Source organism: Nicotiana tabacum, chromosome 3 (assembly GCF_000715075.1).
Source record: "Nicotiana tabacum cultivar K326 chromosome 3, ASM71507v2, whole genome shotgun sequence".
In the NCBI taxonomy this organism is placed as follows: domain Eukaryota; kingdom Viridiplantae; phylum Streptophyta; class Magnoliopsida; order Solanales; family Solanaceae; genus Nicotiana; species Nicotiana tabacum.
The window spans coordinates 55,301,837-55,324,112 of record NC_134082.1 but is presented as its reverse complement, the minus strand read 5'-3'; the positions used below and the strand labels follow the sequence as shown (position 1 = coordinate 55,324,112).

The window sequence follows — 22,276 nt, the reverse complement described above, 5'->3', positions numbered from 1 at the left end:
AGTAGTCTGAAATCACTTGTTTAACACATCATGCACCTTCCCATGCTACCACTACTCCGTTGAGAACATTAGCTCGATAATTCTGTAGATATACTTATTTATTCAAGCAAATAAGCCATTAGGTCCAATTCCAACATCCTGAATTTCCTGCCAAGCCTGTTTCCATCATACGACCACCATATCAATCTCCACACGCTGTACCCAACATGGCTGCATAACTTTGCTGAATTCACACTTTGCATCACTTTACTTATAGGACCACAATAACATTATTTAAATATAATAGTCGAAATTCCACAAATCTGATGCTTCCATTGCATCTCATGACCTACATAGGTCTTGCTCTAGTTTTTACAACACCGATACGACTGAAGAGATGTGCCGAAATTCATAATCAACTGTTAAATCAACAATACATTGGATCTATACTCCTGACAAGTTCCATTACCTTGTCTCAAACCAAAGAATGATCTTTGCTCTATAATATACTTCATATAATCAGTTCGCACTGACCCCAAATCTAGTAACCTCATCTCACCTAGTACGAACTCCTCAGGCAATAAGTCACCTCAGACATAATCAAAAATCCCACAAGACGCCACAATGTGCCAGTGGGCTACCAATTCGAACGCAATACAAAAGGAAGGCGAACTCTGGGAGGAACTACTCAACTCGCACACTAACATGGACTTCCTCAGAAAACAGGGAAACAGAACACATACAAGCAAATATGGGCAATGAACTGAACATCACACTGTTGCGGCGCGCAACCCGATCCAAACAACATACCCATGGCGGCGTGCCACCCGATCCACATATAGGACTCACATAAGGAGATACACGTCGAGCTGAATAGCTCACCACATCCAAATACCGAATATCGATCATAAACACACTAAGGTGCATAATACCATTTCCAAGGAAACATATAGCGTTATAGGCTACAACTCAAGCACAACTGAGGTGCGATACATGATCTAAGTCTCAAGAGCCATCCTGCTCATATAACATCACCGTTGAGCGGAACCTCAACACATAAGGAATTTACCAAGCCGTCTCACAACTCATACATCGCAATATATCTTTACATGAATTATCTGACCACGAAATAAGACTGTGACTATCCTTCCATAAAGAGCGCATTGCTGAAATAAACACAACTAGCCTGACGTAAGGCTCACTTCCACATTTAAATCTATCCCCCGACCTCAAGTCGATCCTGATCGTGCCAAGCTAGGCCAATAATATTTCACAGGTCTATAACCCAATAAGCAGAGTGCCCTCCAGGCATAAATTCTCAAATGGATGATATTACCAAAAATCCTCATACTTGGTTTAAATTTCTAATTAATCAAGTGACTACATGTCACACTTATACAATCTTCTTGTGGGACAAGCTCCCACCATCTTCCGAAATAATTAACGGGTTCACACATTCAAACCACCGGGTGCACTAACACTAAAAAGCGATCAGGAATCCCTAACAGGATGCAAGGCCTTTCTCACAGAACACCGATCTCAGGTGATACTGAAGCCAATACCCATCTTACTCAAAATACTGAAACTCCTTTCCTGCTCATCCGAGCTCTTGACATCACATTCATTGACCAAACTGCGACCTTGGTCCTTACTTCAAATTCCATACCACTCACTGCACCTCATGTGCCGATATACAATAGACACGTTCTCCATCACAACTCTGGAACCGACGATAGGCTAATACTTCATCACATAAGACCTTCTATTTAACTCACTTCAGGAGAACTATAGCAACATACAGGCGAATTCTCATAACCGTCGAATATGCCAATCTCTAAGTAGTGGTCCAAGCCGCCATAACCCTTTTCGGGATCCGCCTACTCATAACAGGACCTAACAGAAGAATGATTCAGAATAACATCAATCACTACGGCCGACAAGCCTCACACGCACCGCCACAAATCACATGCATAACTCGATCACGCTGAATGAACCGATCACTGACACCAATATGCCAACTCAACTATGGATAATCAATCTACTTCCTTCCAGTTTATCCTTGATTGCCTTAGAAATAATAATATCTCCCTTCAACAACTAACTTATTCCAACCGCACTCACCTCGAGTGACCTTAAATCATGAGACCATGCTGTCTCAAAAACCATGACCATTTCATGTCTCTCAATGCTACACCGCAAGTCAAAACATCATAGAACATTCTGTGTCTTTCTTCATAAGCTGCTTCAAAAGCTTGACTCTTAACTGTACTTATAGACTCAGAATCATCAGGCACCACACTTTGCCTCTTGAATTCACTAGGACCGCTATTGAGAGCCACCCAGCTCTGACTTGGCCCCGAATGCAACCAACTCTACTGAATTTTATAACATATGAATACCATCTCGATAAAGCACCCAACGGAATCACTTCCCTCGAAGCCTGCACCTATACGAGGCATAAATCATGAATCTTTCCTCAAGTCTAAATATGAGCCAATAAGGCTAACCATAGCATGCATCCAACAATTCATTTACTCAAATTACCACTCATGGTCCTTTGCTGTAGCTACAATAACCCACCAATACGCCAATAACTAGAATTCACGCAGGTAATAAACCGTGAAATCAGCTAATCAACAGCAAGCTCCCCAACTTGGCTCGAAGCCATAGATCACAACACATATACTCTATTGATGTCGTAATATCATGGTGAGATTAAACTCACCCCATCATAAGCTCGTGGAAACACGAATCATCTGGAATTTTAACTCTTCTGCAATTCTTGCATTTACTCACACAACAGTTAAGCCCACTCTCTAGGCGACCAATTTTTTTTTTTTACTAAGTCCTAAATTTTTCAAAAACTTCGGCAGAGCCTCCTTTGTAATTGGTCCTATCCACCTGCCAGAGAATCACCAAAACCATCCTAACAACACATCCACAACTTGACAAAGCATCACAATGCATATCAATTACATAAATCTAAATTGATACATGGACACGCGTTGCACCTATTTGAATCATAACACATAGAAAATACCCTTCAACTCTCCATTATTGGGCTATTCAACCAAGTAGGAACATATTCTTTCTTTAACATTTTCGACCTTCAAGGTGGTTTCCTTGACTCAACGATTTCGTCATAATACATTTACGGAAGCGATCTCAGCTCCCAGACTTATCTAACTAGGAGACACGAAAAATATTCTTCACGCGCCCATAACTCGGGCTACTCAACATATCACAATAAGAAACGAATCACTTAACAGTTTATCTACTATCCAGTAGGCTTCTTCGCCACTACTAAGTCGTACAAATACACCTCGCAACACTAACATACTCATTATGTGGATATCCAACCGCCATTCCGGCTAACAAGGACAATAATGAACATATGAGTTCAAAACACTTGCTCACAAAATCAGCACCTCGGTGCTCAAGCCATTGGCAAAGATTTGGCCTCAAGTCCTCCAGACTAGTCTAACTTCAAACTCACAGAGATTACACCTCGCCCCTCGATCGGGGAATCAAAGCCATCGAGACACATCTGATACTGAGCGCCCGTTGGTGCATACGATCACGCAGAAGGAATTTCAAAAGTTTCTTTTCAAGCTGAATCAAGGACGCACGATAAGAATTCAAGAGGGTGAAGTTTTCCTAAAGGTTTTGCAGCCTCCCGAGGATAAGTACAGACGTCTCCGTACCGATCCGCGAGACTCTACTAAACCGGCTCATGACTCGTGAGACCAAGTAACCTAGGCTCTGATACCAACTTTGTCACGACCCAAATCCGGGTCGTGATGGCGCCCAGCACACTACTAGGCAAGCCCGACCATTATTCAACACTTAACCCAATTTATCAAAAATAGCGGAAAGAAATATCAATTAAGCAAGATTAAAGTAATAAAGAATTTAACAAAATACATAATATAATCTCACTAGGACCCGGTGTCACGAATCTGAGCCTCTAGAATACAGAATATCATCCTAATACATGGTATATCCAAAGTCTGATAATGCGGAAATAAAGAGATAGGATAGGAGGGAGAAGATCAATGGATGCGAACGCCGTGCTACCTCGATACTCCCAGAAGCTGGATCTGCTGATCAACTGGATCTACTGATCCTGAGACTGCTTTGGATCTGCACACAAGGTGCAGAGAGTAAAGTGAGTACTCCGACCCAGTGAGTAATAAAAGTAACTACAGTCCGAAGATAAGAAAATCCAGTAAATACACAAAGTAAGCTAAAATTCAAATATACAGCAACATGTGGAACTGAGCAGCTAAATAAGGGTATAAATAGAAATACATGAATGCAATGCAATGCATATGATGGTACATTCCAGTACCCACTGTGGCGTGCAGCCCGAGCCATCCATATTTATTTATCGTCGACGGCGCTCACTGGGGGTGTGTATAGACTCCGGAGGGGCTCCTACAGCCCAAGCGCAATATCTTGGTCAGTCATTGTTACCTGACCGGTCAGCCATTGTTACCTGACCAATTTATATCATACAGTGCCATTGTTACCACTGTTCAAGTATATCATCTTGTGTCATTGTTACCACTGTTTCAAGTATATCACACAGCGTCATTGTTACCACTGTTTCAAGTCACTTTATAATCAGTCCAAGAAATAATATAATAAGCCCCTTGGGCATTTACAAAACAGAAGTTCCAGCCCGGAATGCATTTAAAAATATCATTTAAGTTTCAACACTTAGAATTATGGCTGAGTTTGCAAAACAGCATTTAAAACCTTGGACTGAAATTAAATGATATGCAAATCATGCTAAGCAGTAATATCAATCCTCGAAGGATTTTACAAATCGGCACAAGGCCCCAAACATGGCATCAAGCCCAGTAATATCAATGAAGTATGTGTATCAATCACCAGTATAGTATAAATATCACACGGGAAGGACCAAGTCACAATCCCCAATAGTATCCGACCCCGCACTCGCCATGGAGTGCGTGTCACGCCTCAATATAGCGTTACAATGTGAAAGTCCGGGGTTTCAAACCCTCAGAACAGCATTTACATCTATTACTCACCTCAAGACGGCCAAAAGTCTACTCCGCGATGCCCTTTCCTTTCGATTCGACCTCCTCGCGCGTCGAATCTTGCCAAAACCACAAGGAATATATTACAACAGGCTAAGGGAATATAACCCAATCGAAAAGACTCGAAAAATATCGAAAATTACGAAATTTGCAAAACCCGAGCCCCGGGCCCACTTCTCGAAAAATTACGAAAGTCACATCACCGGATTCCTTGTCTTGCCACGAGTCCGTACATATAAAATTTACCAAAATCGGAGTTCAAATGAACCCTCAAATCTTCATTTTAGAATTTCAATCTCAAGCCCTAATTTCTTATAATTTGGCTATGTTTTCATGGATTTCAAGGATGATTCTTCAATAAAATCATGTATTTAACTCATAAAACTTACCTCCAATCGATCTCAGTTGAAACTCCCTTCAATCCCCGTCCAAAAGCTCTCAAAATGACTGAAAATGGTGGAAAAATGACCCAAAATCGGATATAAACTCACTGCCCAGATTTTCGGAATTACTGTTCACCCGCGCGGTACTGTTCACGCGCGGGTTACTGTTCACTGCTGCTAAAAAAATACACCAGCAGCCAATTTAAATTGCAGCACAGCCATTTTTCACTAAAATGGCTCTAACTCCATCATACGAACTCGGAATTAGAAAATTCTTGTTCCTATGAGTCACAAATAATAATACTAACACAACCTTTCAATCGAAACTCAATTCGGAGCTCATTTGCCCAGTGCGATATCCATTTCGCTCGTTAAACAATTACTCATAATTCGCGTCAAAAACCCAATCGCGACTTGATGAAATTAGACCAAAATTTTCAGATCAGTCCTATAATTCATTATCAAAATTCAGGAAGTCTCGGAATCAAATTTGGATCTCTAGAACTAAAAATAAACCTTTAGATCATTACATTTATGCTCAAAACGGCAAAAATCTTCCAAAAACTCTTCCAAAATTTGTCCGAGCCTCATGGGATCCCAACAAAGTATACTAACAAGTCCAATAATATGACACAAACTTAGTTGTTCCTTCGAATCACCAAAAACAACGCAAAAATATTAAATTCACCTCGGATTCAAGCCTATGAACTTTGAAACTTCAAATTTTCACATCCGATGTCGAAACACGTCAAAACTAGTCCGAATGATCTCAAATTTTGCAGACAAGTCCAAAATGACATAACAAAGCTACAGCAACTCTCGGAATTCCATTCCGAGCCTCGGATCAAAATCTTACCTATCAACCGAAATTCGCCAAAATACTAATTGCCTATTCAAGCTTAATTCTACACCGGTCATCACAAAAATATTCCGGACACACTCCTAAGTCCCAAATCACCTAACAAAGCTATCCAAACCATAAAATTCACATTTCGAGCGCTCTAACACATAAGTCAATATCCGGTTGACTTTTCCAACTTAAGCTTCCTTAAAAGAGACTAAGTGTCTCAAACCTTACCAAAATCATTCAGGAATGACTTCAAATTTTGCACACAAGTCACATTCGACATTATGGACTTGCCCCAACTTTCGGAATCGCATTCCGACCCCGATATCAAAATTTCCACTTCCGATCGAATTTTCTCAAAAACCTTCAAATTTCTATATTTAGCCAAACGGCTCCAAAATGACCTACGGACATCCGAATTCACTTCCGATCGCGTTCCCAAATCCAGAATCACCATACGGAGCTACTCCTAGTCTCGAAATTCCAAACGGACATCAATAACACTGAAATGCATTTTAAGCCAAACTGATGCAATTTCTTCTAAAATGCTATCTTCCACAATAGGCGCCAAAACGCTCCCGGGTTATCCAAAACCCGATCCGGGCATACGCCCAAGTCCGAAATCATCATACAAACCTGTTGGAACCTTCGGATCCCAATTCCGAGGTCTTTTACTCAAAATTCCAATCCTAGTTCATTTCTTCAATTTTAAGCTTTCAAAATGAGAATTTCCATTTAGATTTGACTCCAAACTTCCTGAATTTTAATTTTGACCATACACTCAAGTCAATATACCTGAGATGAAGCTGCTCATGGCCTCAAACTGCTGAATGACGCGCCGGAGCTCAAAACAACCGATCGGGTCGTTACAATAAATTAAAAATTTAGAATATGACTTGAATTTTTGTGGATATGAGTTGAACATTTAGGATATGAATTGAACCTTTAGGATATTAGTTTATGTATTGGAATTTTAGTTTATAAATTGAAATTTTAGGATATGACTTGAACATTTGTGGATATGAGTTGAACCTTTAGGATATGAAATTGAACCTTTAGGATATTAGTTTATGTATTGGAATTTTAGTTTATAAATTGAAATTTTAGGATATGACTTGAACTTTTGTAGATATAAGTTGAACCTTTAGGATATGAATTGAACATTTAGGATATGAATTGGACTTTTAGTTTATGTATTGGAATTTTAGTTTATAAATTGAAATTTTAGGATATGACTTGAACTTTTGTGGATATGAGTTGAACCTTTAGGATATGAATTGAACCTTTAGGATATGAATTGGACTTTTAGTTTATATATGGGAATTTTAGTTTATAAATTAAAATTTTAGGATATGACTTGAACTTTTGTGGATATGAGTTGAACCTTTAGGATATTAGTTTATGTATTGGAATTTTAGTTTATAAATTGAAATTTTAGGATATGACTTGAACTTTTGTGGATATGAGTTGAACCTTTAGGATATGAAATTGAACCTTTAGGATATTAGTTTATGTATTGGAATTTTAGTTTATAAATTGAAATTTTAGGATATGACTTGAAATTTTGTGGATATGAGTTGAACCTTTAGGATATGAATTGAACCTTTAGGATATTAGTTTATGTATTGGAATTTTAGTTTATAAATTAAAATTTTAGGATATGACTTGAAATTTTGTGGATATGAGTTGAATCTTTAGGATATGAATTGAATCTTTAGGATATGAATTGGACTTTTAGTTTATGTATTGGAATTTTAGTTTATAAATTAAAATTTTAGGATATGACTTGAACTTTTGTGGATATGAGTTGAACCTTTAGGATATGAATTGAAATTTTTGTGTATGAATTGAACTTTTAGGATATGAATTGAAATTTTTGTGTATGAATTGAACTTTTAGGATATGAATTGAGCCTTTAGAATATGAATTGAACTTTTGTGGATATGAATTGAAATTTAGGATTGCCGGAGGATTTTGTAGAAGGGGTTGATGACTTTATTAGACATGCAATGCAACTTCCACAAAGAATAACTTAGACACAGTACCTGGTGATAATAGGTGAATTTAACTATATTCAGACCCTAAATAACCGCCTTCTTGCATAGTTTTGATAATAAAAGTGATAACAAAATGCTCTTATTAGTGCTTTTCATGACTTGCAGGTTATATATGACTAGGGAAGGCTAGGGAGTACTTTTGGAGTCAAAAATTGAAGAAAGAGAGGCCATTCGTGAAATATCCCAAGTGAACCACGCAAAACAGGCTGAAGAATCAGAGAAATGATTCTGCCGCGGTTCCACCGCGACCACGGCAGAACCGCGGTGAAGACTGTTCGCGGACAGAAGGAGATTCAGAGGAGATGTTTGGTCGCGGTTCCACCGCGACCGCGGCAGAACCGCGGCAGGCGCGAGGAAGTTCAGGGACTAAAGTGCAAAACGCGGGATTTTTAGCCCAAAACCCTATTTTAAATACTAGACTCCACCCAAGAGAGGCATGTATTGTTTTGGAGAGTATTTTTGGAAAGAAGAACAATTGTGAGAGATCACCCAAAACATCTTTCTTTTTTTTTTTGATTTTTATTGCTAGTTTATGATGAATCTTATCTTAGTTTGTTTACCCATAGTTATGAGTAGCTAAATCCTTTGTCTAAGGTTTTGATGGAACCTATTGGGGATGAACTTCTTGTTTATGTGAATACAAATTGCTAGTTTCAATCTTTATTTGTTCAACTATGTTCTTGTTGTAGTTAATTGACAGGATCCTCAATTAGCTGTGCCTATTTAGTGTGCATAACTCGGGAGAGAGTGCATATTTAGGTTATTGTTTAACAACACTACTCCCAAAGTATAAGAGGGATCTATAACTGCAGGTTTAAAGGCGGGATTAGGGATAACGAAGCCTTGAGTGCAATCTTAAGTGAACTGTATTAATTAAAGCTAGCTAGTATATCTCGGGAGAGTGCAATAGTATATTACTGTGATTACTCGGGAGAGTTTTACGGTAAGAAAAGTGTTCATGATTGATAGAGGTGTGTTGGTCAATTTGTATCAAGCATAAACAGAAGGGATTCCATCGATAGGGGAAGTCATTACCTTAGCATTTTCTCATTATTGTTTACAACCTTAGCATTTTAGTTTACAGCTCGTTATTTACTTGCAATCTTAGTTAGTAAAGAAACCATCAACGGTGATTCAAACGTCTGGGGAAGTTGGTTCTCAAGAGTTTAGTAGTTCTAAAGATTGTGATTGATAGGTTAATTCTCTGTGGATTCGACCCTGGGCGGAATACTCAGGTTATATTTGCAACGTCCGCATTGTCCTTTTTATAAGGCATAGTTGGGCGTGATCACCTGGCATAGTGTGCCTTTAATTGTTGTTCTCATTAGCGACAATGATGATGAGAAGGCAATGGCATGTGTTTCAAACAGTGATGGTGTAGGTAAGAATTTAACATTTCCTAAATTGATAAAAGAAAAGGTTATAGAGGAATTCTCTACATCATTTTCCAAGAGGAAGTAGAAAATTCCTCTATAACCTCTTCTTTTATCTGCTTAGGAAATGTTAAATTCTTACCTACACCATCACTGTTTGAAACACATGTCATTGCCTTCTCATCATCGTTGTCGCTAATGAGAATAACAATTGATCAAAGACACACCATGTCGGGTACTATATCCAAGTTACTCTCTGTATCTAAGTTCATCCCGAGTAATAGTACCACGAGGATAATCACCAAAGCCACCAGACAACTTTATGATGCCAATGAAGTAAGATGAGTTATTCAATGAGACTCGTATTGTAAAGAAGAAGAAAGAGACTGATCCAGAAAGGTGGGTCGAGGGTCGAGCCTCGACTATACATGTAAGTTTTTTACTTTTCATTAAGTATTTTGATTTACTTTTATATAAATTTTGAAATACTAATTCAATATAATTTTTCTTATAGGTTCGCTTCATAGCTGATGTGGGGGAGTTCATACGCAGTCAGCCACCTAATGAGTGGGGCGAGGCAATCCAACTTTTGGATGAGGATGCTGAAAGAACACTCCTTGAGTACTTTATATACTTTGAACTAGACAATAGAACCAGTATTCGAATGGGCTTGTAATAAGTGTTAACTTAGTTTTGTTAGCTTAATGTGTTAGTTCTATTGAACTTTATACTTTGTTGTTTTTATTGTTGTTGTTGTTGTTGTTGTTGTTTATTGTTGTTGTTGTTGTTGTTGGCATAAAATGCATGTTTAGGATTTTTGGTAAGCTGGCAGGTGGTGTAGCTGCCAAAACAGGCATTTTCTGGCAAAAATTTACCAAGAAAAGCGACCAACTTTGGTCGCTAATTGGTCGCTTTTCCCTTAAAAAACAATTTTCTGGGCAATAGCGACCAACCTTGGTCGCTATTTAACCCAGATTTCTCAAAAGCGACCAACTTTGGTCGCTATTCTATTTAAAAAATAATAATTTCTTGAAATATAGCGACCAAAGTTGGTCCCTTATAATTAAAAAAAATTATTTCTTGAAGTTAGCGACCAACTATGGTCGCTTCTTTTTTAAAAAAAATAAAAAAATTAATAAAAAAGCGACCAATCTTGGTCTCTATTTTTTAGATTTTAAAATATAATATTTGGATTAGAGACCAAAGTTGATCGCTTTTTTTTATGATTAATAATAAATAAATAAATAACGTATTTTACATTTAGAGACCAACTTTGGTCGCCAAAATTATATTATTAAAATAATAAAGCAACCAAAGTTGGTCGCTATAGTCTTTACCCGGAATATTTGGTCCTTTTACCTTAGAGACCAAAGTTGGTCGCTAATTAGGGACCAACAATATTGCGACCAGGCATGTTTGATCGCTTTTTGGTCGCTTTTAGGCCTATAAGCGACCAACTTTGGTCGCTTTTTGTGGTCGCTTTTTACCAGATTTCTAGTAGTGTTTGCTACCTAAAACCTACGATTATGCATATGAAAAGGGTGACGTTGTCGATGATTTGCTTTCTTTATACAAATACGTTCACTCTCCAAAGCATACAAGTAACAAGAAAAGCAAATAAGTACAATATATGGTTTTATTTGATGAAAATCAACAATTAAAACTTTGATCAAATAGTACTCGCACTCAAATCACATAAAGGCACGTCCCAATTAGTAATACAAGAAGGGACAAACTTGCACAATGTTCTCAAATGTGTTCATTTTCTAAGCATCAGCTGCAAGATTGATTTGTTTCTTTTCTTCCAGTTTGCTTGCATGTACAGTAAGTAACTCATATTCTACAACCTGCATTTAGAGTCAGTACACAAGTTATCAACAAAATATATAAAATCTGATCATGATCAATCACAAGAACCCCTTCATACAAAAGACAACATCTACTAATTCTGCAATAGGCATCAGAATTTAAAAAATACAACAATGTAGCCAACAAACCCCCAATAGCTTATGTTTGGTTCCGTATCTTAAATAACTCTGACTCCTCGCTTCCTCATTCTTTAAGCATTCCTCGACCTGCATGAAGTGTAAACCAACATTTGACATATATGGTACTATGTAGTTTATGCTATATGCAATATGCAAAGCAAGCTATTAATCGGAACCTTCAACATGTAATCCTCATAAGATTTGCGTAAAATATAGTAGTATCATTCAGCATCGATTCTTCAAAGTCTTTCGCGTAATACTTCATAGAGTCTTCATCCATCTCCACATATATATTCAAAACATTTTTCACTAAGGCCTGATCTATTTGCTCTCCTTCGCGTTCCTTATCAATCTATATCATGATCACAAGTAAATCAAAGAAACTAATGAAAAATTCAGAGATCAGCTTAAGGTCCTTTAGACTTATTAGTAAACTTACCAAAGATATCACAGCATCTCTCACTCGATCATTCATTTCGCCATAGACCTACAGCATATATGGAACAGTCATTATTCTTTTTTACATGGAAAAAACAGTCGTTATTCGTCAACAAGAATTTAACTGATCCAATGATTTGAAAACTGTAACTAACCAATTCATAGAAAACCAAATAGCTAGTTTCCTGAATAGTAGGGAGCCTCGTTTTAGGTATCAAGCATCTCTCAAGGTAATAAAAGAACCTTAAAAGCCACCAAGTCATGGTTTTATGATTATTCCACCTTTTAAGTAGTTCCTGTAACAAGATTGCGTCTTCCTTTCCCTGGATCGATGGAAGTACCTGGAACAGAGATAGAAGCGGAGTCAGGATTTAAACTTTATGAGTTCTAACTTTTAGGTAGCAATATCAGATATTAGTAACTGGATTCTGAATTTAATTTTTTCTAGAATTTCTTAATACAAAAAGAGAATTTGTACGAAAGCTACTGGGTATGGCCAAACCCGTACTTCGGCTTCTAGCTCTGCCCCTGAACAGAGATCATATCAAGAAAACTGAAAAGAAGTACTAATAGAGTGATCGCTAACAAGCGAATAACAAGCATGTAAAAAATCCAAAAAGAATTCTTGCCTTGGAGGAGACATAATCTTCGATTGTTTTCTTATACTGAGAGTATAGTTTCAGAGCTTCAGGACCAGCTCGATTATTTTTGTCACACATGTTGTATATTGTTCTGGATATTACAATCAGGATATACAAATTCCAAACTGGAAATAGTAATAACAGCAAACTACAAAGACAAGAAGTGCTAAATTTATAGTAATAAACATTAGTACTAATAACAATAGTCCATAAAGTATAACTACAACAATACTAATAATGTTACTTAAGAAAGTTGACAGAGTGATTGATCAATCAGTGCTGCATTTATTAAACTTAGTCGTCAATAAATTTATAGCATTTTTTTTTTTTGTAAATGGACATGCACAATAAAGAGGAAGATTTAGAGCCTGTTTGGCCAAGCTTCTTAGAGGCCACAAGTATCTTTTTCCTCCAAAAAGTACTTTTTTAAAATTTAAGTTGTTTGGCCAAGAGGGAGAAATACTTTTGGGCCAGCAGCAGAAGCAGTTTTTCTGCTTTTGGGAAGAAGCAGAAAATTCTAGCTTCTTCCAAGAAGCAGAAATAGAAGCAGAATATTAATTTATTTAGGACAAAACTATCCTCACTATAAATTTATATTTTCTAAATTATTCCTTACTGATTTAATTTTTCTTTTCATTTTTGTGTCCAGTTTCTACTATTCTTTTAAATTTAAAGATATCATATACATGAATCATATTGTAACTTTCCAAATTCTTTATTGACTTTTAATGTTTTTGATTTTTTCTTTGTGTAATGTCTTGTAACTTTTCAAATTATCTTCTTCTTTTTTTCACACTAAAGCAAATTATCTACATCCTTTTTTGGATAATTAATTCTCTTCTTACAAATATTTATTTATAATTTTTTCTCTTATGGTCTATTAATTTCCGAATCTGTAAAACACTTATCAAATCTAATTTGTGAAAATTACCTACAAATATAAGCATTAAATATATAATTGCATCGCATAATCTATATATTATTGAAAAGAAGAAGAAAAAGCCTCCACATTAAGCCAAGTGGCAGCCTCACAATAGGCCACTTGGCAATTTAGGACAAAGTTAGTTAGGTTAGGTAATAGTTAGTTTTTTTAATTGAAATTTTAAAAAAAGTTATGCATTATGTATTATTAATAATCAGTTATTCTTTTTGAATTTGAATTTAAACATTCTTAAGTATTTTGTTACGAAAACAATATTTTTTTTATATATATTTAAAATTATTTCTATTTTACGCTCGATGACGTCTTTCAAGTTTGACTCTCATAACATCTTGTTACAGCTACCATAACTATATAAAATTTCATCCGACGATATTCTTCTACCAATAAGGAATTCAACTATTATGCTAATGAGGACATTACTGCAGAGATTGAGGAAGGAGAAGGACCTTTGGTTTTCTTTTAGAAATACAAGGCAAGTCTTCTACTAATATGGAGGCATTGTGTGATAGAATTAGAGCTGAAATTACTGGGAAAGATTATCATGTGTGAGTGACTTTACTTATGATGGATTATTAATAGAGTAGTAATTTATAGAATAGATTTCTAATATATACTGAATGATGTATTTTTATTATTCAAATCATCATGTAAACAATAATTATAAGAATTTGGTGTCTTACAATATATTTAAAATTATTTCTAGTTCAAGCGTAAAATTACTTATATTTTATATTTTAATGAAATAAAATAAAAAATAATAAAAGTGTTTCAAGATAAATATTTAAGCTCATTTTTCTCTTTAAAATAATTATAAGACCTTGGTGCTATCCTTTTTGGTTACTTGACACTCAAAGAAACTTTTTAGAAAGATCTACCAAATATAATTTATTTATATCAAATGTTGCAAAAAGTACTTCTTAAATAAATTGGCCAAACACACACATTTTTTTTTGTTTTTTTAAAAATACTTTTGGATAAAGCACTTTTGAAAAAAAAATATTTATCAAAATAAATAGTTTTTGGCAGTTTGGCCAAGTGGACACTTAGCATATATTTCTTGCAACAATAAATAATGCAAGGGAAAATGACTAGAAAGGAAACTGAAATTTTCTCAAAAATATCCAATAAAATAGTTTTAGGTGCGTTTGTAACTGACCCGAACAGGACCAGAATTTGATGCAAAAGGATACGTATATATACGCATGTATTCTTCAGAATTGAATTGGTTGGAACTATTGCCTTCTACAAGGTGGATAAGCTTGTCGATAGCTTCCTCTTGCAATATAGGCCATCCTTCTACAAAACTCAACGGTTTCGCGCTGCCAGTGGTCATGCTTACAACAATATATTAATCCCCAAGATTCTGATAGAGAGATGATGATGGGTGCTAGTGTGAGGTAGTGATACTTCATATATAGTTATTTATACAGAAATTGGGAACTTTGAATTTTCTTCTTCTCATTAATAATTGGGCATGTTCGGAGAAGATTCTAAATTTGAAATTTCTTGATAGTTACAAGATTATAATTTTTGGAACTTAGAGGTTGATGATGGTGGAGCCACCGTGCCCGAAAAGAGTGGATGATATTTGAACAACTTGTCATGAACTCATCGTTCTAAGTCCACTTGCAAGATTTCGCCCCTTAATATAGAAAAGAAAAAAGAGAAACTTTAAGTGTGTGTTTGGCAGTGGCGAAGCCTGAAATTTCATCTATAGTGTTCAAACTTGAAATAAGTAAAAACATATCCATTAAAGGGTGTTCAATATATGTTATATACCATTAAAATCTAATATTTTACCTATATATACAATGTAATTTTTCGACGAAGGATGGTCAGTTGACCACCCTTAAGGCTATGTACCTTTGCCCCTGGTGTTTGGTATGAGACAATATTTTTCTTGGAAAATATATTTTTGAAAATAAGTGATTTTCTTACTTATTTTTTGGTGTTTGGTTAAGTAGTAGAATATATATATATGTTTGGTTAAGTAGTAGAATATATATATATATATATATTATTTAAGCAAACACTATAGAAGACGAAATGGGTAAGGATGGGGAGGGGTGGTAGGTCGGAGTCCAGGGGACAAGATAGGCAGTAGGGGTTGGGGCTGAGTGGAGGGGGTGGAGGCGAGGAATAGGACGAGGAAGGTTAAAAAGGAGTTTTGAAAAAATATTATGATAGGAAAGTCATTTTCCTCGGAGTTTGTGAGAAAAATATTTCCCAAAATATTTACGTTAACCAAACATGAAAAAATTAAAAATTATTTTCATTCATACCAAACACACCCTAAGTATTTCATTAATTGAAAAATTATACGATCCATAAATCCATATAAGTTTTCCATTTACATATCAATTATTTAATCATCTTAATCTATATAACTATGTATAACATGAACAATAAGTGCTGATGTGGCACTCTCCTATCCCAAGTTTTCTATTTATCTATTTTCTTAAAATTTTGCACATTTTTTCTTAGATATCTTTTAAAAAAATATTGAACAGTCATCTATTTCAAAAAGTTAATACAGTCGCCTCTTAATTTCCTTAACAGTCGCCATTACGGCCTCTTAAAAGTTACTACAACTTATTCATTCCTCACATTACATCGTACTGTTTCAATAAATTCTTTTAAACTCAGTTCTTCCAACAATCCATATACTCAGTAGCAGATTTAGAATTTTAAAGTTATGAGTGTTTGCCGATAAAAATTCCGAAAGAAAAGGAAAAAAAAATTTAATCGTGGGTACTCTCTCAATATTTATCTAAATAATTTTATAATTATCTATACAAATTTACTAAAACTTATCAAATATAATGGGTGCTTGAGCACCCACAAGAGACAATATAGATATGCCACTGCATATACTCCCTCCAGTCTTATATTATCTGTCATGACTTTCTTGTACGCGCCTCTTAAGAAAAATTAGTTAGGATGTAATTTTGACTACTTTACCCTTATTCATGTCTTAATGTTTAATATTTTTTCATTGAATATTTTCTCAATTTATGTGGCAGATGGTAGAAGTTGTTTGGTGTTTATGAATTGTATTTGTGTAAAACATAATAAACAACAACAACAACAACAACAACTACCCAGTAAAATCCCATAAAGTGGGGTCTGGGGAGGGTAATGTGTATACAAACCTTAAGTGTTTAAGAAAACAAAGTTGACTTATTGGTATTTGAACAAAATTATTCATAATTTAGGTGTTTGTAGTCTGCAAGGATAGTTATTACATTACAAAAAAATGTTATTGCCGCGGTTTATTTGACGTTTAGCGGCGGTTCCAAACCGCCACAATATGCTCTAACGCGTTTTTTAAAACCGCCAGAATCTCGTGCGCCACAAACGTAAAATGGCGGTTTTGGCTTAACCGCCGTAATTGTTGAAGGTTTATTACGGCGCTTTTTGTTTTGCATTATCTGGCGGTCGGAAACCGCCATTACATGAAAAGATAATGCCATTCAAATTTATTTTTGGTCACAATATATTTTGCATAATACTGTTGTATATCTTCTGCTATTATGGAGCTTTCCAGCTTTATTATTACACTAGATGGGATCAGCCCGGGCTTGCCCGGGCCAACACTTTGGATTAGAGTGTGAGCAATTGAGAAAGTCAGATCATATCTATCAAAGACAATGTATAATAGCGTCACAAATTCATCAAACTCAACCATATACTTCTTATAGCTGAAGAGTGCCATTGGGAAAGAGTTCATTTATAAGCAAGTGACTTGTATGAACGCACTATACATCGCAAAGTTCATCGATGTACAGTTCTAGCCTCAATCAATCCACTGAAGATACATTCTTCATAGCAATTACTGAATCTTTGCATAGAACAGCATGTTTGTAACATTAATGTGAAACAGACAAGATATATAGCAACACTACATTCAGTTTCTTTATGTCAATAAACAAACTGATATGTACAACGTCTAGAGGCCGCTCCAATATCCAAAAATAATACCAATTGCCTTAAAAAACACAAGCACATACTACTGACAACTATCTACGCAAAAAATGTGGAACAATTTGTTAAGGCGGCCAAATATCTAAACTTTGTTAAAAGATCGGTATGATCTGGCAAAATGTTATCAAAATGTGCTTGTACATCGCATACTGTCTGAGCGAACATCACTGGTTCGACAATCTGTACAAAGAATATATTCATTTTAAGAACATTAGTACATCGTAAAATATGGCATTTGAGTTTCTAACCTTGACTGTAGCTTTGGTAGAGTACTTGATTCCCTTTTCCGTTTCTTAGTTGCTTTTGCATCAGTCACAAGTATTGGCTCTTCTTCTATAATTCTGTCGGCACCACTCGCAGATGTTGACTACTCTTCTGGTAGAAACATGGTTAGTTTTTCAGTGTATGACAAAAGAACCAGAGAACCTGCATTTTTGTCTGGTGTTCTGGATGATGACCTTTGTAGCTGAATTCTGAATAGTTTATCAGCAAGTAGTTGGTTGATATGGGCAACAGGGAATAACTCATTCTGTAAACAGATAGTAAAAATAATAGATATCATATCAGAGTATTATATTAAGTTTGTTGACCTATGTTACCTGCAATGTTGTATGTGTATGTACCTTAACAGCGGTGATATCATATATCTGTTCAGCTGTCATTGATAATATTCTTTCGCCCAAGCCTTTAGACATTGTTGTTGTTATTGTGCCAGTTTCGTCTGTAATTTCTACCTCAAAGTGGCACCTATGATGTGGTATATTGTAAATTATTTTAGTTGAGGTACAATAGATGGCATACAATATCAAATATTGTCAATGATATAACCTTATTAGTAGTAGTTGTTACCTTGGAATTAACATTCGTGGCAGCCTGCAGTTTATGCATTGAATCTCCCTTCTTATTTTGCTCCGAACAAGATGGTTACATTCAGAACAACCTAGCAGGTAAAATCGTTGGAAATGCTCAGGTAGTGAAATTTCTCCTTCGACGTAAAAACTTTCCGCCTGCAAAGTGTTAACACAGAGTAATAATAGAAGGAAAACTTAGTGGGTAAGAGACAAATTGACTTGATTTTTTGTTATTTTTATCCAGGTAAAAGCATGTGAAACAATGTGCATGTTGAAATAAATTGTGCACCCGTAGTTGTAAGTAGCATGAGTTAAGTGACAGATAATGATACATATTTACGTATAGTTTATCCTACATAACCAAATTATAGATGAGAAAGCAATTTCATCTTTGTCTAACTATAAATAACACCTATTGCACATTAAACAGAAAGAAGAATATTAGATCAATAAATACTGCAAATAACATGAAAGGGAAAAAAGTTTGTTCCACCTCTGAACAAATTTGCTTAGAGCCTATTTTAACTTTGCGGAGGCAATCATTTCTACTTAAGACTCATTTTAACTTTAGTTATGTAATTGAGAGAAACTTTAGATAAGACTTCCAATAATCTATAATGTCGGAAGTAGCAGCGGAATCGTTAATAGTATTAAATATGGGGTTAAGCAAGAATCGACTTAACAGAAAGAATTTTCACCTTAATCAGGACAGAAAATACAGAAATGAAAACATATAACGAAAACAGCTAGAGTGGATACAGTATTAGCCAAAAATGATTGAGAAGCCACTACGAAATGAATATCCTTTTTGTCACATATAATTGTGCTCATTGATAGGCAGTTGTAGGACAATTTTCAGATGTTCTTTAACTTTTTTCTACAGTAAAAACTAAGGAAAAACTTAAAGGTAAATACTAATATGAATAGTCTGTTAACCATCTGCTCCAACCTAAAATTCATTTGGTAAAGGATTTCCTATTCTTTAATCCAACCCCTATATATATTTCTCCTTTGTATCTTCTTTTCTTCACATACAAGTTTAAAGTACTGGTTATAAGTACACTTCTTACATACAAATTAAACCAACAAAGCAATACTTTTAGTTTCTTGTCTTTTTTAACTCCATTTGTTTTCCAAGTTAGAAGCAATAAAATATCAAAGATGATGATGTCTATATTCAGTTCCTTTGATGCTCTCTCTACTGAAGTTTTTGGATAAAAGGTCACAGAGCTTACGTAGGAAGGCCAGTGAAGATAAAATTATATATAATTTCACAAACATTTGTAACCAAATACTTATCCAATTTGAACAATTTCTAGTCAGCAGAAATTTTGAAAATTAGGAAAAGAAGAAACCAAAACCTATCTATTTTTTTCCATTACATGTGACTATGATTGTTTTATTTTTGGGTTCTTGCTGATTTGTTGCTCGAAATTAAATTGTAATTTTATGTTAGTTTTGTGAAATTCAAAAATACCTAGAAAAGAAATTGGGATTTCCTTCGACTATCTAACGTTTAGGCTCTTTATTGCTTTGGTAGCCACTTTGCTGCTATTCTGGAGATCATCCATTAATTGAAGTTCTCTGCACCTTCCTATTCAATATGGATGGGCAATTGAGAAAGTCAGATCATATCTATCAAAGACAATGTATAATAGCGTCACAAATTCATCAAACTCAACCATATACTTCTTATAGCTAAAGAGTGCCATTGGGAAAGAGTTCATTTATAAGCAAGTGACTTGTATGAACGCACTCTACATCGCAAAGTTCATCGATGTACAGTTCTAGCCTCAATCAATCCACTGAAGATACATTCTTCATAGCAATTACTGAATCTTTGCATAGAACAGCATGTTTGTAACATTAATGTGAAACAGACAAGATATATAGCAACACTACATTTAGTTTCGATCTATGATTTATCATTCATGGACGTTGATAAGATCCATCCATTTAGCAGCACCTTAGGATGGCATAGCCTTAAAAGTGAAGGGCGAGGTTCAAACGAGGAAAGGCTTACGGTGGATACCTAGGCACCCAGAGCAAACCAAAAGCTATGGAACCTATTGATAGTACAGAGAATGGGTATGTCATCTTGATATAGATGGTTCTACTTCGTCAGATATTTATTCTAATATTTGGAACACGAAATAGATTAAGAAATATTGGAACTATGATTCATACTTAATATTCAGACCTCGTGTCAACCCCAGACATAAACAAAGACAGGGATAATCAGATTTGCCAGAAGAGCCGATGTACAAATAAAGAATCTGTTTTGACATGAAATGGATATATCCATATATCTCTGACTCATATTTACGAGATGATAAAATATGGCAAAAGCTATACCGAAAATTAGTTCGCGTAGGAATGGACGATTTGACTGATAGAACAAGTACAATCAAAAATCAAATAGAAAGAATTACAAAAGAGAAAAAGAAAGTAACTCCAGAAATAGACATTAGTCCTTGTTGTTCAAGCAAGCTTTAGTTTTTGGGGTGAGCTTCTCCACATAATTATTTCTATTTTAGTTCAGAGACAACATAATACAAAATAGTTCAGCACTATGAATACAAACTACATAACCTCAAATACTGCTTCATTAAGAGTTAACAAGTTCCTTTTTGTAATTCATCATCAAGAAAAAGTTTTCTTCTACAGGTTGAAATTGGAAACTATGACTCATTCTATGACGTGAGATTGGTCTTCCATCTTGAGCAGCTATCAAGAATTATTTTACAATGAATACAACTATAATGTGTTGTTGACAAAAATAGTTGACCATCCTACCCTCCCCCAGACCCCACATCCCACCGGGTTGTTGTTGTTTTTGTTGACAAAAAAACTTTGATATTTTGATCAAATTAATTTCAACCTCAAAAATATCCAATAAAATAGTTTGAGGTGCGTTACAAACTGACCCGAACAAGACCAGAATTTGATGCAAAAGGATACGTATATATACGCATGTATTCTTCAGAATTGAATTGGTTGGAACTATTGCCTTCTACAAGGTGGATAAGCTTGTCGATAGCTTCCTCTTGCAATATAGGCCATCCTTCTACAAAACTCAACGGTTTCGCGCTGCCAGTGGTCATGCTTACAACAATATATTAATCCCCAAGATTCTGATAGAGAGATGATGATGGGTGCTAGTGTGAGGTAGTGATACTTCATATATAGTTATTTATACAGAAATTGGGAACTTTGAATTTTCTTCTTCTCATTAATAATTGGGCATGTTCGGAGAAGATTCTAAATTTGAAATTTCTTGATAGTTACAAGATTATAATTTTTGGAACTTAGAGGTTGATGATGGTGGAGCCACCGTGCCCAAAAAGAGTGGATGATATTTGAACAACTTGTCATGAACTCATCGTTCTAAGTCAACTTGCAAGATTTCGCCCCTTAATATAGAAAAGAAAAAAGAGAAACTTTAAGCGTGTGTTTGGCAGTGGCGAAGCCTGAAATTTCATCTAAAGTGTTCAAACTTGAAATAGGTAAAAACATATCCGTTAAAGGGTGTTCAATATATGTTATATACCATTAAAATCTAATATTTTACCTATATATATAATGTAATTTTTCGACGAAGGATGGTCAGTTGACCACTCTTAAGGCTATGTACCTTTGCCCCTGGTGTTTGGTATGAGACAATATTTTTCTTGGAAAATATATTTTTGAAAATAAGTGATTTTCTTACTTATTTTTTGGTGTTTG

General features: G+C 35.3%; 2 protein-coding genes and 1 long non-coding RNA gene across 10 annotated transcripts; all 3 read right to left on the bottom strand.

Moving 5' to 3' along the window:
* Positions 1-3,304: 3,304 nt before the first annotated feature.
* LOC142174796 (uncharacterized) lies at positions 3,305-5,552 on the bottom strand. Its single transcript, XR_012703860.1, has 3 exons — positions 5,435-5,552; positions 5,037-5,104; positions 3,305-4,122 (listed from the first exon to the last, which is right to left on the bottom strand). It is a non-coding gene; the product is annotated as an uncharacterized LOC142174796 (long non-coding RNA).
* A 5,774-nt stretch (positions 5,553-11,326) lies between these two features.
* Positions 11,327-15,333, bottom strand: LOC142179439 (cullin-1-like). 4 transcript variants are annotated; one of them, XR_012707558.1, is made up of 7 exons: positions 14,906-15,333; positions 12,761-12,863; positions 12,287-12,472; positions 12,133-12,180; positions 11,870-12,045; positions 11,703-11,780; positions 11,327-11,552 (listed from the first exon to the last, which is right to left on the bottom strand). XR_012707558.1 is itself a non-coding variant. In XM_075249453.1 (6 exons), the coding sequence occupies exons 1-6, from the start codon at positions 15,046-15,048 to the stop codon at positions 11,472-11,474; spliced, it is 639 nt and encodes a 212-aa protein (XP_075105554.1). In that variant the 5' UTR covers positions 15,049-15,329; the 3' UTR covers positions 11,327-11,471. The 4 variants fall into 4 exon arrangements, 2 of the variants coding, with proteins under 2 accessions (XP_075105554.1, XP_075105555.1); XR_012707559.1 differs by lacking the exon at positions 12,761-12,863 and having other exon boundaries at positions 14,872-15,333; XM_075249453.1 differs by lacking the exon at positions 11,870-12,045 and having other exon boundaries at positions 14,906-15,329.
* A 2,208-nt stretch (positions 15,334-17,541) lies between these two features.
* LOC142161788 (uncharacterized) lies at positions 17,542-21,905 on the bottom strand. Of its 5 annotated transcripts, none has more exons than XR_012707557.1 (5): positions 21,478-21,897; positions 20,028-20,144; positions 18,549-18,706; positions 18,323-18,446; positions 17,542-18,228 (listed from the first exon to the last, which is right to left on the bottom strand). XR_012707557.1 is itself a non-coding variant. In XM_075249452.1 (4 exons), exons 1-4 carry the CDS (start codon positions 21,652-21,654, stop codon positions 18,067-18,069), a joined length of 621 nt encoding a protein of 206 aa, XP_075105553.1. In that variant the 5' UTR covers positions 21,655-21,888; the 3' UTR covers positions 17,542-18,066. The 5 variants fall into 5 exon arrangements, 1 of the variants encoding a protein (XP_075105553.1); XR_012707554.1 differs by lacking the exon at positions 20,028-20,144 and having other exon boundaries at positions 17,542-17,879; positions 17,948-18,228; positions 21,478-21,888; XR_012707556.1 differs by having other exon boundaries at positions 18,549-20,144; positions 21,478-21,905.
* Positions 21,906-22,276: the final 371 nt, after the last annotated feature.